Source organism: Sander vitreus, chromosome 21 (assembly GCF_031162955.1).
Source record: "Sander vitreus isolate 19-12246 chromosome 21, sanVit1, whole genome shotgun sequence".
Lineage (NCBI taxonomy): Eukaryota > Metazoa > Chordata > Actinopteri > Perciformes > Percidae > Sander > Sander vitreus.
The window spans coordinates 11,129,794-11,143,742 of record NC_135875.1 but is presented as its reverse complement, the minus strand read 5'-3'; the positions used below and the strand labels follow the sequence as shown (position 1 = coordinate 11,143,742).

Here is a 13,949-nt window from a genome sequence, read left to right as displayed (position 1 = left end):
AATATGCAAAAATGAATGGGCTGATATAACATGATTTTCAAAATGATCACACTAAGACACAATACAGTTTGTGACACTGTCTGCCATTCAGAACAATAAGCATAATCTCATTTTGGCGCCCAATATTTGACAAATTAGCATTTCTCGGGACAGAATATATCTCCTCTGTCATTGAAGCACAACATTTTATCATACAAACAGCATGAGAAAACATAATTTTAACATAAATCCGAACAGCACATTTACAAACACTGCAGTCACCATGACTGTTAGATTTCCAGACTTAAAATTGAAATGACAGCTTAAAAATGATGGTGAGGCTTCTTCACTGTCAGAATTGTTAGCTACTGCACCTCAGCATGACACTTGACATCACTGTCACTGTTTCCTTGCGTACGTCCATCAGAATAGCAGCATAGGCACCCTGTATACAACGGAACATATGGATGAGGAAGTACACAGTTACAGATAACCACAGATCCACAGCCTTAGTCACTGTATCAATGCTTAAACATCTGTAAAAACAATCTGACTGTGGATCAGTGGCTATGGGCAACATTAACCTTACTGCGAGAGCCAAGTTAAAGTCAGGAAGTGAACATCTTCTGCCTGTGACCTTTCACCTCTGAGCCCACATCCTGTCCCGACTTCAGTCTTCAGTCGGCATAGAGGATGAACCCTGAGAATGTGCTATATTTGTTGCTGTTACCCCCGTGGGCCTTGCCCCCATCCAATTTTATGAAAACCTCATCGCCTGCATCCAAATGAAGGATGACACTGTTGCTGGCGTAGTCATAACTCTGATCCTGGTCTTGGGCAATGGCGCTGGCCCTGACCTGGAATATGACACATAGAAGGAGAGAGGAAGTGAAGAAATGTAAAATGCTGAGGAAAAGATTACAATGAAGAATTGTTTCATTGACTCTATATTGGCAAATTGCAGTCACGTATCATCAATAAAATGCTAAAATAATTATTATAAATTATTATTAATAAGGCTGAAATAATAGTAAGTTGACACTACTGAAGTACAGTAGATGATGATATTGAAACACATAATTTGACGCACACAAACAAATGACTTGCTGATTCACTGGCTGACATGAGACCACACCTATTTGCCATGTATAGGTAGACTAACAATCTTATTTTAAGAAAAGCATATTTGCAAGACGTGTGAACTGAATTTGAGAAGTGTGTCCCCTATGGTGAATATCTTGTTTTTCTCTCATGACTCAACTGAAAGGGTCAGGCTTGAGTCAGTCTGCCTCTGAGGAAAGATGGCGGTGCATATACTCTCCCTTTGCGTCATGTTCAACTCTTAGATCCACCTTTTTCTGGGTGGACCACTGATAATGTCATGTTTCTCCCGAATAGAAGTGTCATCGTGTCAACACAGGGTAATTACTGAGGGTGTTAGATCTGCAGCATAACACCCAAATCTCTTCTGCATGTATGTGTAAAAAGGGAAACTGGGGGAAATTACTTTATGTACAGTTATCCCCTCTAAGCTTTCGCTAATGTGTAATGATCTGGGTTGCCATGTTGGCCATTACGCTGCAACTGTGTAATCCCTGCTTCAACCAGATTCTGGCGACAAGTTCTAAACTAAGTTAGAACCAAAATAGGAATGTGGATTTCTATTTAGTGCCAATGCAGAACAAAAGCATATATCAAGAGGCTGCAGGGTCTGAGAAGAGAATTTGAGCCACAGATGACAGCAAGATGGTATCCACCACTGACTAAAATTAATTCTGTGTCGTAAATGAAAAACAATTGTCTATAGCTTGTATGAGAAATGTTGTGATTTTAGCCAGTGACTTGCATAGTAGTGGTTAAAGTGTCCTGACACCACTTTGCCCCTCTTGAACTAATTAATAACATAATTACTACATATTGTTGTTTTCCTTTTCCCTTTAGACTCCTTATGTGTAAATAACATAACATTCAGTTGTATCATTGTGTAGGTGATCTAATCAGCAAGTATAGTTGGTTTGCATGTTTGCTTGAAGCCATGTTCACATGACTGTTTTGTTTTTAATTGATCCTCATTAGCCACATAGAGACTGTGTATTTGTTTGTGTTTTGTAACTGTCATCATCCACCCTGATAGTGTGTATTATGATTTGTCAGAACTTTTAGTAATACTTTAATTCATTTAAACTTTTAGACTGTAATAGATAATACATTTTTCGATTATGGTAGGTAAATGTACCTTTATGTATGAAACGTCATAGATGACATTGCACAGTGTTTACAGTGTCATTGCCCTTGAAAGAAAGCCGGGGGAGGCAGCTGAAGGAAGTCTTTACAAAGCAATAGTCAGCCAACAGGTGAATCATTCTGATTAAAATATCTAGCTAACAGTTCTTCCACACTGTGTCTCTAGTAAGCATCTCTTTTTCTTTTGTTAAAGTCAAAAGTAAGCAGGTTTTTTGGACTCTAAATATAATACTCACTTTACATTACCTTTATATTAACTTTTTACTGTCCATTTTAAAATTGAGACAATGTAAGAGAATACAATTATATTATTTGTGATAAGAAGTGAAATATGTGTGTGTTTGGGCATCCTAGTTGATATGATATAGTGTACCAACATGCAGGATAAGGAGTGGGGTGTAACATGAATATTGTACCTTCAGTATTCAGTCTAATGCCATGGATGTGGTGTTGTATTGCACTGTAAGTTATTTTATTCTTTTGGGACCAAATAAGACAAATATCTTACAGTATGATGCAGTTAAATATGACAGCAAAATGCGTTTAGTGTGTGGTATCTCGCTATGCAACCTAGTAAAACACAGACAAAATGGCCACAGGGTTGAACCCACAGTTCTATGAAACAGTCTCCACAAAAAATGATCTTTATTAGATTCACTAATATGGCAATAACTGTGTGGCCATTTCACTGGATTACATTATAATGTACAGCTGTTAATGTCTCCAGTCTCTGTACTGTCTACCGCAGCCTGGCTGAGATGTTTGTAGGAAAATGTCTAGTCTCAGATTTACACAGTGTTTAATCAATTTCATCACCTGGGGCTTTAAAGACATTACAACACTATCCATGAGTATAGAAAATGTCATGATTCGATATTGAAACGCCTGAGCCTGACAGGCAGTCTGATAACCCATACTAGCGAGCACATCATGATTCCGTGAAGTTTGTTGTATTTCAAAGGGCACCAGCTTTGAACTAGCCACTACCCCAGGCTGTGTTTTGATGTGTGCAGAGTTGAGATAGCGCTGCACTCCTTACACTCACTTCAACATGTACATCACTGGATGTGTAATATGCACAGATACACAATCTGGCAGCATGCCACTGTGCATTGTCATTATCTTGGACTATAACACTAGACTAAGTCAGATCTAAAATCACTATCCACATGAATGCATGACTACTCTATTTAGACTGCAAGCACACTGGTTACACTCTTCCCTGAGCATTTTGAATGCAGGTTCATTCCAGTGTATGATTCAGGGTTCTTAACTCATGGTAATAATTATACTATTTGTACGGAGAAATTGTGCTTTTTTTTTCTTTTCGTTTTTTAAACTTTTTTTTTAAAAATTCAACATGAACTTGTTAAACATTAGGAAGTGTTTTGAGAAGGTATCTGAGCATTTAAAAGTGTTACCCACCAGACTATTCTTGATCAGGTCAGCCCACATGCTGGTGCCATCTCCTCCCCTCATCAGCACATTGTAGATGAAAAAGTAAGTGCCAGGAATCTTACAGGTGAACTTGCCCGTTGTGCCATCATAGTTACCACCGATATTAGTCACCACGTCATCAAATCGTAGAATATCATAACCTTCTTGGGGGTTTCGTAGTCCTGCATAAAATGCCACCCGAGGCATGGTGCTGTATGTGGTTGTACTGACTGCCCCTCTACCCCCTAAACCTAGAATCCCTGTCCGTACAATGTCCACACCATCTCCTGGTGGACCCTTAGGTCCTGGTGGGCCTGGCTCTCCAGGTGGTCCTGGGGGTCCGGGCTTGCCTGGACGTCCTGGTTTGCCTTGTGGGCCATGAGCACTGTAAGTAGGCAGAGGTGGGCCAATGCTATGATCACTCAGATCTGCATCGTTGTTCACCTGTAGGCCTGTGGTTGCTGTATCTGTTCCTGCGTGGACACCTGTATCCGACGCACCCGTGCTGGGCAAGGGGTCACAAACCATACGGCAGGTACCCAGCATCTCGTAGTGGCTTGCACTGTCATCTATGCCACCTGTGCCAACGGAGCTGACCAGCACAGGAATGAGGACCACCAGAACCAGGACCAGCATGACCCCCACAGCAGCTGCCACCAGGGTCTTCCGCCCGATGCTCAGCCGGGAAAGGGGCTGCGCAGCCAGCGTGGAACTCTCCGGGGTGGAAATGGTGACTGTGGGTAGTGCGTCCACCTGGCAAAACGCAGACACAATGAGGATCTTCAATGGTGGAGATGGTGCCCAGGGAGAGCTGTTATGAGTGTGTGAGTGAGTGACAGAACCGTGTAGGAGAAAGGGAGAGGGAGTGGAGCAAGGGACCGAAGTGATCAAAAGGAGAGAGCGATTGAGAGAGTGAGGAGAGAGAGTAACTGGAGAGGAGGAGGGAGAGAGTAAGACAGCTAGAGAGGAAAAAAAAAAAAGATGCAAGGGGAGGAGAGAGTGAGCAACATACACTCACTAACAATCTGAGTCAGGGCTGAGGAGGGCACTTTCCTACTGGCAGATGTGAAAAGCCAGGGGGGGCATAATGAAGGAGTGTGATATAGAGCATAGAGCATCATAATCAATCAATTCATTGGATGATGGAGAAAAAGATTTGAGGGAAGTTTGCTTAGATGAGCAGGATCAACATTTTAGGAAAGACCACTCATGTACTACCACTGAAATGTATTTACTCCATTCTTTTGGCCATATCCTTTACATATTTCAATAATATTAAACAGTTGCCACTGATATAGTGTTGTGCACTCATGGAGGAAAACATTTACCAGAGGACCTCATTTGAGACCTCTAATAGTCAGCAGCCAGGTATAGATATATATTTCTTCTGGTATAGTTTTCTTAGTTTAATGTGAGAGTTTTATCAAGGTCTGAATGTGTATATTTTCCTTGCCTGCCTATGTGTTTGTGTGGGTGTGTAGCAAGAGCTCTTGTATACTGGCATGATTCCAAGCCTCAGTGTTCAGTCAAGCTGTGACCTTCACAAAAATGGCAAACTTTTAAAGGGGCAGTTCAAAACTTCTAAATAAAACTCTGTTCTTATTCTATTGGTAACGATAAGATTTTACTCACTAAATTAATTGATGGGACCTATGGTTGTGGCAACAACACTAGAACACAAGTGGTCCGACAATTAAACTGATTGCAACCGAATCCTACACCATTTCTGAAATCAAAGGTGATCATTATAACATTATGCAAACTGTGTTGGTTTGCTGTCTATGTGATTTTGCAGTAACTTCACTGATCCACAAAAGGGATTTTTTTACAGCATTTTGAAGAAAATAAATATTGCATCCCTGGCAAGTTGTCAGTCATGGTATCAAATCTGCCCCATATGAGATAAACGGTTGTGATTTGCCCGGCCAGGATCTGGTCGGCTGGAAATCTGTCTGAACCGGGGGGGGAACCAGACATTTCTGCCAGAACAAATTAAACATGAGCTGGTATTGTACGGGCCTTAAAACCAAAACGATGAGCTAAAAGCCACTAAACCACTCCGTATAGCTGAGGAGAACTACAGAGTCAGGTGAGTTTGTGGGTTTGTCACCACAAGCGACAACTTTGACATTACGCATAGTCATTTGAACCAGTATTACAATGGCACAGTAAGCCATGACAGTGAGCCTGGATTCATTTTTAAACTTTCGATTGTGCTGCTGCTGCTAACTCTGCTCTAACACTTGTTGCTACCACTGCTGCTCGTGTAACATTTAATTAGCTAGCCAAGTAAACAAGCAAACTTCAGGAAGACTTTGTGAAAGAAATTATCTTTGCTGTAACAAATTTGACTGAGAGTTCTCCTCTGCTGATGCAGTTAGTATGATCCTTTCGAGCTCTTTATTTGCATTGTGTTGAGTATTGTGAGTGTTTTATCACTTTAGCACATATTTAGGTTGGTGCCTTCATTTGGGGGGGTTTCCTATCCTATTGACTACAAACTATTAGAGGGTAACATCATTTTGGCTACAGGGATATAAACATTAGTGTTGTCTTGCACACAGTCCATTCAAATAACAATTTCTTTCTGTAATGTTGGCTGCAAAAGAGATTTTTGTGAGTTTAACATGCTTAAGTTGATAATTATCTGCAAAGCCGATGAGTTTTACTGTGCTGATATGGTATATATTCTTTGCAATGGTTGGAAATGTTTTGTTGAAGAATGGCCTCCTGGTTGTGAATGTTCTATTGCCTACTGTATCTGATGCATGTAAGATGTTAGATTTTTAAAATAACGATTCAGTACATATTCTGTATTAATAAAATAAATCCGTTCCACATGAGTTGGCTGAATAAACTCATACTTGTCCAAACTCAGTTTGTTGGCAGAGAGGATTCTGCTTGACTCAGGAACCATTGCCAGTTGTCAACACTTTAACTCAGTTGAGTTTTTTAAAACTCAACTGAGTTAAAGTGTTATACAGTATTAATGTGTCTGAATAATTCCATGAGGGATGGGTCATGCAAATCATTCATTTTTTATCAATACAAAAAAGTGTATTAAAGGATGTAATTCAGAAGTCAAAAAAACTTTTAATAATGGTTTCTATAAAGGCGTACCGTACGGTACAATATGTTTATCTGTCAACTATACACAGGAAACCTTGTACATAATCTCTCAGAAGATAACTAACCTTCAAATAATTAACAGATGTAACCACAAAACAAATCAAGTCACATTGAAGCGAGGTACATAGACGTGGCTACAGTAGGACTGAAATTGGTGCTAGATTTTCATGAGTAGTATAAGCAGAGAGTAGTCCTCCACATTTATGATGCTGCTGTTGTCACAGGACCTGACAATGGTACTGAGTCAGACACCTCGAGCAGTGCGTTCTTGCTGAGTCTTTCTAGCTGATGACCACATACGAGAGAAAAGGTATTTTATCTTCTTAAATATTTTATTTAGCAAATTCCACATATAATACTGTACATGCATATATATATATATATATATATATATATATATATATATATATATATATATATATATATATATATATATATATATGACAAAAAGAAATTGACCAAGAAAAAATCTTCTATAAACTTCTAAAAGCTTACAAAAAAAACACAACAATCAAATATTTAAGAGTGAAGGTGGAGTAACCACACCAGACCATATATACTGTATATCCACCTTCTCTGTAAAGTGCTGCAAATAGAGCAAAGTCTTTACTTTGCTCTATTTGCAGACTTTAGTGCCCACATGTGGCCATTTAACACATTACAAAATATGTCATCTCCACACAGCATTCAATCCCTTGCTCTCACTCTTCTGCCCTCGCTGTGTGTGGATCCAAAGCTATAAAGAGAGCTAAACACACTTTTATATAAAGGTTCAAGACAGCAGTTGGCCTTTAAAGCAACTCTTAGTTTCGGGGTGTTAGCATGCTTATATTTTCTAATTAGCAGTAAACACAAAGGACAACTGATGGGAATGTCAGTTTTGCAGGTATTTAGGTCATAAATCAAAGTATTGGACAAAATAAATTGACCTGAAGATTGTGCCAGATGAAAAGGGATCACTAAAGTTATTACACTTCATCATGAGGGGGGCATGTGTGTGTAATAAATGTCATGCAAATTTCACTGAAAACCACAAATGATGGTGCTAGAGGAAAAATGGTTTCAAGTCCTTATTTAATGCATACCCATGAAATGAATATAGATATTCTCATCTCACTCAATGACAGACAACTGAAAGACAACATTGGGTTCCAAAGCAGTAAGTCTTGTGACATTATACAATAGGCCTTTTTTAAAGGCAGGTAGTTTGAATTGTAGTAGGATAAGTACAGGGGCTACTTATAACATTAACGATGGCTCTGTTGTATTCAACGGTCTCAGTGACTCCTGACACTGTCCGTACAATTTCCTTGAAAACAAAGCAACTAAATGGAATTCAGCTATAGTAAATCTTATTATTCAGTTACCAAAGACTGGGGACCCTGTCTCATGCTTCAACTCAGTGTTGACTTTTTCAATATTTAGCCCTGTTTTAGTAGCCTAAACCTGACAATATGTGGCATGTAGGAAACATATTCCAGGCGCCACTGTCTTTGGTATAGCAATATCCAGTTCTCTGAATTTGGAAAAAGAACTTTCCCAGTGAAATCCAGACAACAATTATGTTTCCTCTAAAACGGATATGGCAAAGAATATTAGTAGTATACATGCACATTTTGTAGGAGACAGATTTGCATTGTATTGTCTCCTACAGCTGTTGAAGGTCATAGACAGTGATGGCAGGTATTTATTTAGCCTTTTATGTCTTTAATTTAAAAGTGGAATCCTGATATAACATTTGGGTTAACTTGTGGATTGGAGGGCTTAGATATTGCCCTCTACAAGTCCAAGCAGTATCAGGAGCTTGCTTCCATATTCATGTTTTGTTGACTGTGTCATGACAAAAAGTGCAATACAATTCATTATGTCACCAGTTGGCCTACAGGATGACAAATGTATACTGGTACTTTAAAATCATGAATATGCAACATTCATGGTTACAGTTAATACACATACTGTAACCATACACAACTTAACTTCGTCATTTAAGAATTATGTTTTTACTTTTTTAAATTGTTTATTCATACATCATTCAGTCAGTCCTCTCAAATGCTCATAAAGCTGCACGTCTCTATGGTTGGAGCTTTCAGAGATATCAGAATCAGAATCAGAAGCAGAAAGGGTTTTATTGCCAAGTACGTTTTTAAACACATACAAGGAATTTATTTTGGTGTTGTTGGTGCATGTCACACATTCTCTAAATGGAATATTAAACAATATAAGTATAGGTATAAACAATATAAGTATATGTACACAGTATGTATTAAATTAAAAAATAAAGATAGAAATAAATAAAAAAGAGAATTAGCAGAGAGAGAACAGTGGCATGAAGAGCCAGGGGTGGAGAGTCAGGGTGGTTTCCGGGCCTTGTTAATAAGGCTAGTGGCGGAGGGGAAAAAGCTGTTCATGTGACGTGAGGTTTTGGTCCTGATGGACCTCAGCCTCCTGCCAGAGGGGAGTGTCTCAAGGAGTTTTGTGCCCGGGGTGGGAGGGATCGGCCACAATCTTTCCAGCACGCTTCAGAGTCCTGGTGACATACAGGTCCTGGAGTGGCGGCAGATTGCAGCCAATCACCTTCTCTGCTGACCGAATGACACGCTGCAGTCTGCCCTTGTCCTTGGCAGTGCTAGCAGCGTACCAGATGGTTATGGAGGATGTGAGGATAGACTCAATGATGGCTGTGTAGAAGTGCACCATCATTGTCTTTGGCAGGTTGAATTTCTTCAGCTGCTGCAGGAAGTACATCCTCTGTTGTGCTTTCACTTGAGATCTTGGGAGATGGTAGTTCCCAGGAAGCGGAAAGACTCCACAGTGTCAATTGTGGAGTCACAGAGGGTGATGGGGGCAGGTGGGGCTGGGTTCTTCCTGAAGTCCACAACCATCTCCACTGTCTTTAGAGCATTGAGCTCTAGATTGTTTTGATTGCACCAGGTCACCAGGTGGTCAGCCTCCGAACTGTAGGCGGACTCGTCTCCATCGGAGATGAGTCCGATGAGGGAGGTGTCGTCCGCGAACTTCAGAAGCTTGATGGACTTGTGACTGGAGGTGCAACTGTTTGTGTACAGGGAGAAGAGCAGGGGGGAAAGAACACAGCCCTGGGGAGATCCGGTGCTGATGGTCTGTGAGTCAGAGACGTGTTTCCCCAGCTTCACATGCTGCTTCCTGTCAGACAGGAAGTCAGCAAGATGATGTACTTTTGACTCATTGGAGTTTGGCCAGAAGTGCAACTCTCTTGAACACATGAACATTTCATGTCAGAGAAATCAGTGTAACAGCAATTTGTGGCCTCTGTGAATCTCTGCTGATTTGCCCTTTTAGCTGCAATTTCTCACAACTTCCTGCAGATGGAAAAGTGACTGATAGCCAAAATCTATTTAGGGTAATAAAATGAATGATGCCATTTTCTTAACATATTTAAAAGTGACTTGTGTCGTGTTCTCCTCGTTCCCCATTGCACTAAGTGCATTTACTTATTTTAACCAGAGGATGGCGCCTGCTGCTCACTCTTGTAGAGATTAAAAAGGATAAAAGAAAGTAAAGCAGTCAGAAACTAACAACTGGGCCATTATGAAAAACCTAACATTAAAAACTTGGTGAATTCTGTCAGCAGATTGTCACATTGAGTAACATTTACAACTCTTTTGGTTGTGATGTGGTTTGATTAAGCATCCTAGAAACAAGACTGTCTATCTCAGTATGTTTAGTGCACAACAAATTCAAGATGTATGGTGTTGAGTTATACATGGATTGCACTGTCAGGACATCCTCCATGCATCAACAGGAACTTATCGGCACTACAGTAAAGGAAGGTGTAGACCTCCCATCTTGAGCAGCCTTGCTCACATTCCAGCATTGACACACAGGGCAGCCTTTTCAGTAACTGGAGAGCTGAGGAAGCAACAGGCCATCTTTGATGTCTATATTCAGGATGAACTCTGCTGGAAAGTGCATTTATCTGAGTTTTGGGAGATGCAGGGTGAATATATTTGGTGCTAGTGTCTATTGGTTAATTGTTGTATCAAAGCAAAGCTGTTAAAGCAGGGTAGACATAAAAAAGATATATTGGTGTGAGAAATTAGAAACATTTGGTACTTTAGTATTGGCTTAAAATAGTATACATACATAGATACCAATAGTTGGGTTAACAAAATGAGGTGTCTGTGGTGAAGATAACTCACAGGCAAACATCAAAGTCAAGATAATGTAGAACCCCTGATCTTTTCAAAGTGATTATGTTTCATTGACATTTGGTATAATAACCCCTTATATAAAAGGAAAGTGTATCAGCCCCTTGTATGTTTACACAAGGGTTCAAACAGAGTAACTTCCTTGATTCTTCCTTTATGGACTCTTCCTTTTTAGGCAATGGGCCGCTGCCTTGCAGTCCCTCTTGGGATTCTGTGGGAATTCCTTAGCTGGTTTGTTTGGCAGTTGGTTTTCAATCCTCAAATATTGTTATTTCATGGTGGGAGGTTGGGACGGAGAAGGAATTGAAACAATGTGCCATGTTGCCTTGACAAAGCTCTATCCTGAGTTTGTACACTATTGTGTGTGGTTGGTGTTATCTATAATATGTGAACAAAGAATTCAGTCTCTAATGTTGCAACACTGCAATAGCGAAATGACACTGCTGGGCATCCATAGTGCTGTGATGTCTCACTGATGCTTGCACATCCTCTTCATTTTGCTTAATTCCATTTGATACTAATTGAATTGCTCATATGGACTCTAACATATAATTCAGTGCTGTTTAGATGTTACAAAACAGCCCTGGAAAAGCATTTCATAATTAAATCTTCATTATCATCTTTTATGGATATATTTGGAAGGTTCAGTTTCAAGCTTATTGGGAATATCCTGTTCTGTCCTGTTTGTTTTCTTTGAGGTCTACAATCTCCTATCAGTCACAGCTCCAATAGCTGAGCAGAAAGTGCCAAAAGCAGAGCTTGTCTGGCTAGTTCATTTACAGCGGCTGGAATCTACTCCTTACAAACAGTAGACACGTATTTCCCTTTTTAGGGCATGAGAATCTATTACGTAATTTAGGGAGCACCTCGGATCTCTAGCAAACTCGCCTGTGTGGAAGCGGGAGGTGTTGATACAGAGCGGCACCCCTGTTGACCAATAAGACGCCAAGGAAGTTGCCTTCTCGCTGGTTGATTGGTTAAGAGGGCGCGCAACGTTGGTTGGCGTTTAGGTTGCTCACGCTCACTCTCTGGCTGGGAGTTTTTCACGTTGGTGGTTTTACGGGGGTAGTTGTAGTCTTCATACTGGAGGGTGAACTGTCCTGGAAAAAAGCTATCGGGAGTATTATAGACTTTTGTAGCGAGAGTTTGAGAGACAACTGCCTCAGGTGGTAGGATATTTACTTGTTTTTCTCTTGGATAGTGTTATAAAGTTGTCACCATGCCGGTTTTCCACACGAAGACGATAGAAAGTATCCTAGAGCCGGTGGCTCAGCAGATATCCCATCTGGTGATAATGCACGAAGAAGGTGAAGTTGACGGGAAAGCTATTCCAGATCTGACGGCGCCGGTGGCTGCCGTGCAGGCGGCTGTTAGCAACCTTGTTCGGGTGAGTAACTTTCTCAAATTTGTAAACTGTATTTGGTAAAGTCTGCCTGAACTCGGCGGGTGTTGTAGGCTACCTGTCGCTCTTTGTCCCACACCGTCTGCACTCGAATTAACTTGCTTGAACGTTGAAACACAACGCTCACTGGTATACTAGCTCTGTCTTAATGTGTTTAATAGCAGAGAAGATGTATACACGCTATCAAAGTTTCTTGAAGTTGTTTGACTCGGGGCAAAGGGCAGTGACGCCCTTTTCCCCTTGAAAATATGCCCTGCCTCTTTATCTGACTGCCACATGTTGACGTAGGCACTGCAGCCTGCTGGTATGTATGAGCCAGGTAGTGGAGCAGGCTACAGGGAATTCCTGTTCAATTTAAATCCAGTTCATTTGAAAGGACGGCTGCACTAGTTGTCATAGAATATAGCTGTGAATGAGAATATGAATTAACCTCAAATACAGAATATTTGTTTTCAGAAACCCTATATAAACCTCAGTGGGACAGTTTATTGCAATAGATGTCTTTTGCAACCAAAACTTCCCAACAGATAATGATTGATTATTGATGCATGTCATAAATATCATATGTTGTTAATTTGCAAGCGGATCTGGTGTTGTGACTCATCAGATGTGTGATCTGATAAGGAATCTCGCTTTATTCCTTCTGCAAAAATGTATTTACTGTGGTCACAGGCTACTGTATTTTGATAGCGGTCAACACAAGTTGTGACCCCCCCATGCTATTTAGATGGGTTGTACATTGTGATAGCTGTGATAGCAAAGAAATGTTAGTCAGTAGTGAATGATGTAGGTATTTTTGTAAAGAAAGAAATCGCCTTTCCATAGCTGACTCACTAGCATCAAATAATTGGTCAGATATTCTGAAGAAACACAGACTGTGCATCAATGCATACATAAACTAATTACGTGTGTCTTGATATAAGCCCTAGAACTTAAAACCACAAGATTTAAACAAAGTTGTTGACACATTTTTGAGAGAACCTGGCAACTAACTAACAAACAAACAAATAAACAAACAAACAAACTGAACTAAAAATAAAACTTCCTTGGTAGAGTAACTGTAAGTTTGACTCACTCTTGAGGCACTATGGCAAGTGCTCATACATTATCATATCTGGTTGGTGCCCATAATGTTTTTTTTTTACCCACACAGAGCAATTAAAATGTCTTGAGAGCTATTAGTTATGCATTTCCAGATTGTTCTGAAAGCCTCTTGACCAGATGCAGCTGTGGATTCTATTATTTTTAGAATCAAAAACGACCTGACCACAATGGTATTCCTCAGAGCCACATTACATGGTAACAAGTAAGGGTTGTTTCCTCACATTTTTAACCTGAAACACAAACCAATACATGGAAGGATTCTTACAAAGGAAGCAAAGAGATATGAGGGGGCTGTTGGATATTGAGGCTTGTAAAGAAAGAAATTAAGGCAGACTTGGTTCATGTGTGTTGTTCTCTCTGTCACCCTGGTGGTTGTCAGCCAATATGTTTAGACAATTGCTCTTTAGTCTCCTGTCAGCAAAGGAATTATCCGTTTAGCGGGATCGCCTACCATTAGCCCAAAGTTT

The 13,949-nt window shown here is 40.2% G+C and overlaps 2 protein-coding genes across 2 annotated transcripts in view; one reads left to right on the top strand and one right to left on the bottom strand.

The window, feature by feature from the left end:
• Positions 1 to 656: 656 nt before the first annotated feature.
• On the bottom strand, positions 657 to 4,314 carry LOC144536421 (C1q-related factor-like). The gene is made up of 2 exons (XM_078279559.1): positions 3,649 to 4,314; positions 657 to 836 (listed from the first exon to the last, which is right to left on the bottom strand). The coding sequence occupies exons 1-2, from the start codon at positions 4,294 to 4,296 to the stop codon at positions 657 to 659; spliced, it is 828 nt and encodes a 275-aa protein (XP_078135685.1). The 5' UTR covers positions 4,297 to 4,314.
• A 7,687-nt stretch (positions 4,315 to 12,001) lies between these two features.
• The window catches only part of LOC144535928 (vinculin), a 28,217-nt gene continuing 26,269 nt past the window's right edge, over positions 12,002 to 13,949 (top strand). Inside the window, exon 1 of the mRNA XM_078278722.1 lies at positions 12,002 to 12,363. Within this exon, the coding sequence (XP_078134848.1) occupies positions 12,196 to 12,363 (168 nt within the window). The 5' untranslated portion in view covers positions 12,002 to 12,195. The remainder of the gene's footprint in view (positions 12,364 to 13,949) is intronic.

Coding starts and splice junctions, on each gene's coding strand:
- LOC144536421 (XM_078279559.1), bottom strand. CDS start 4,296: ATGCTGGTCCTGGTTCTGGTGGTCCTCATTCCTGTGCTGGTCAGCTCC. Junction 837..3,648: donor ACCTGATCAAGAATAGTCTG/GTGGGTAACACT, acceptor GTCATATTCCAG/GTCAGGGCCAGCGCCATTGC.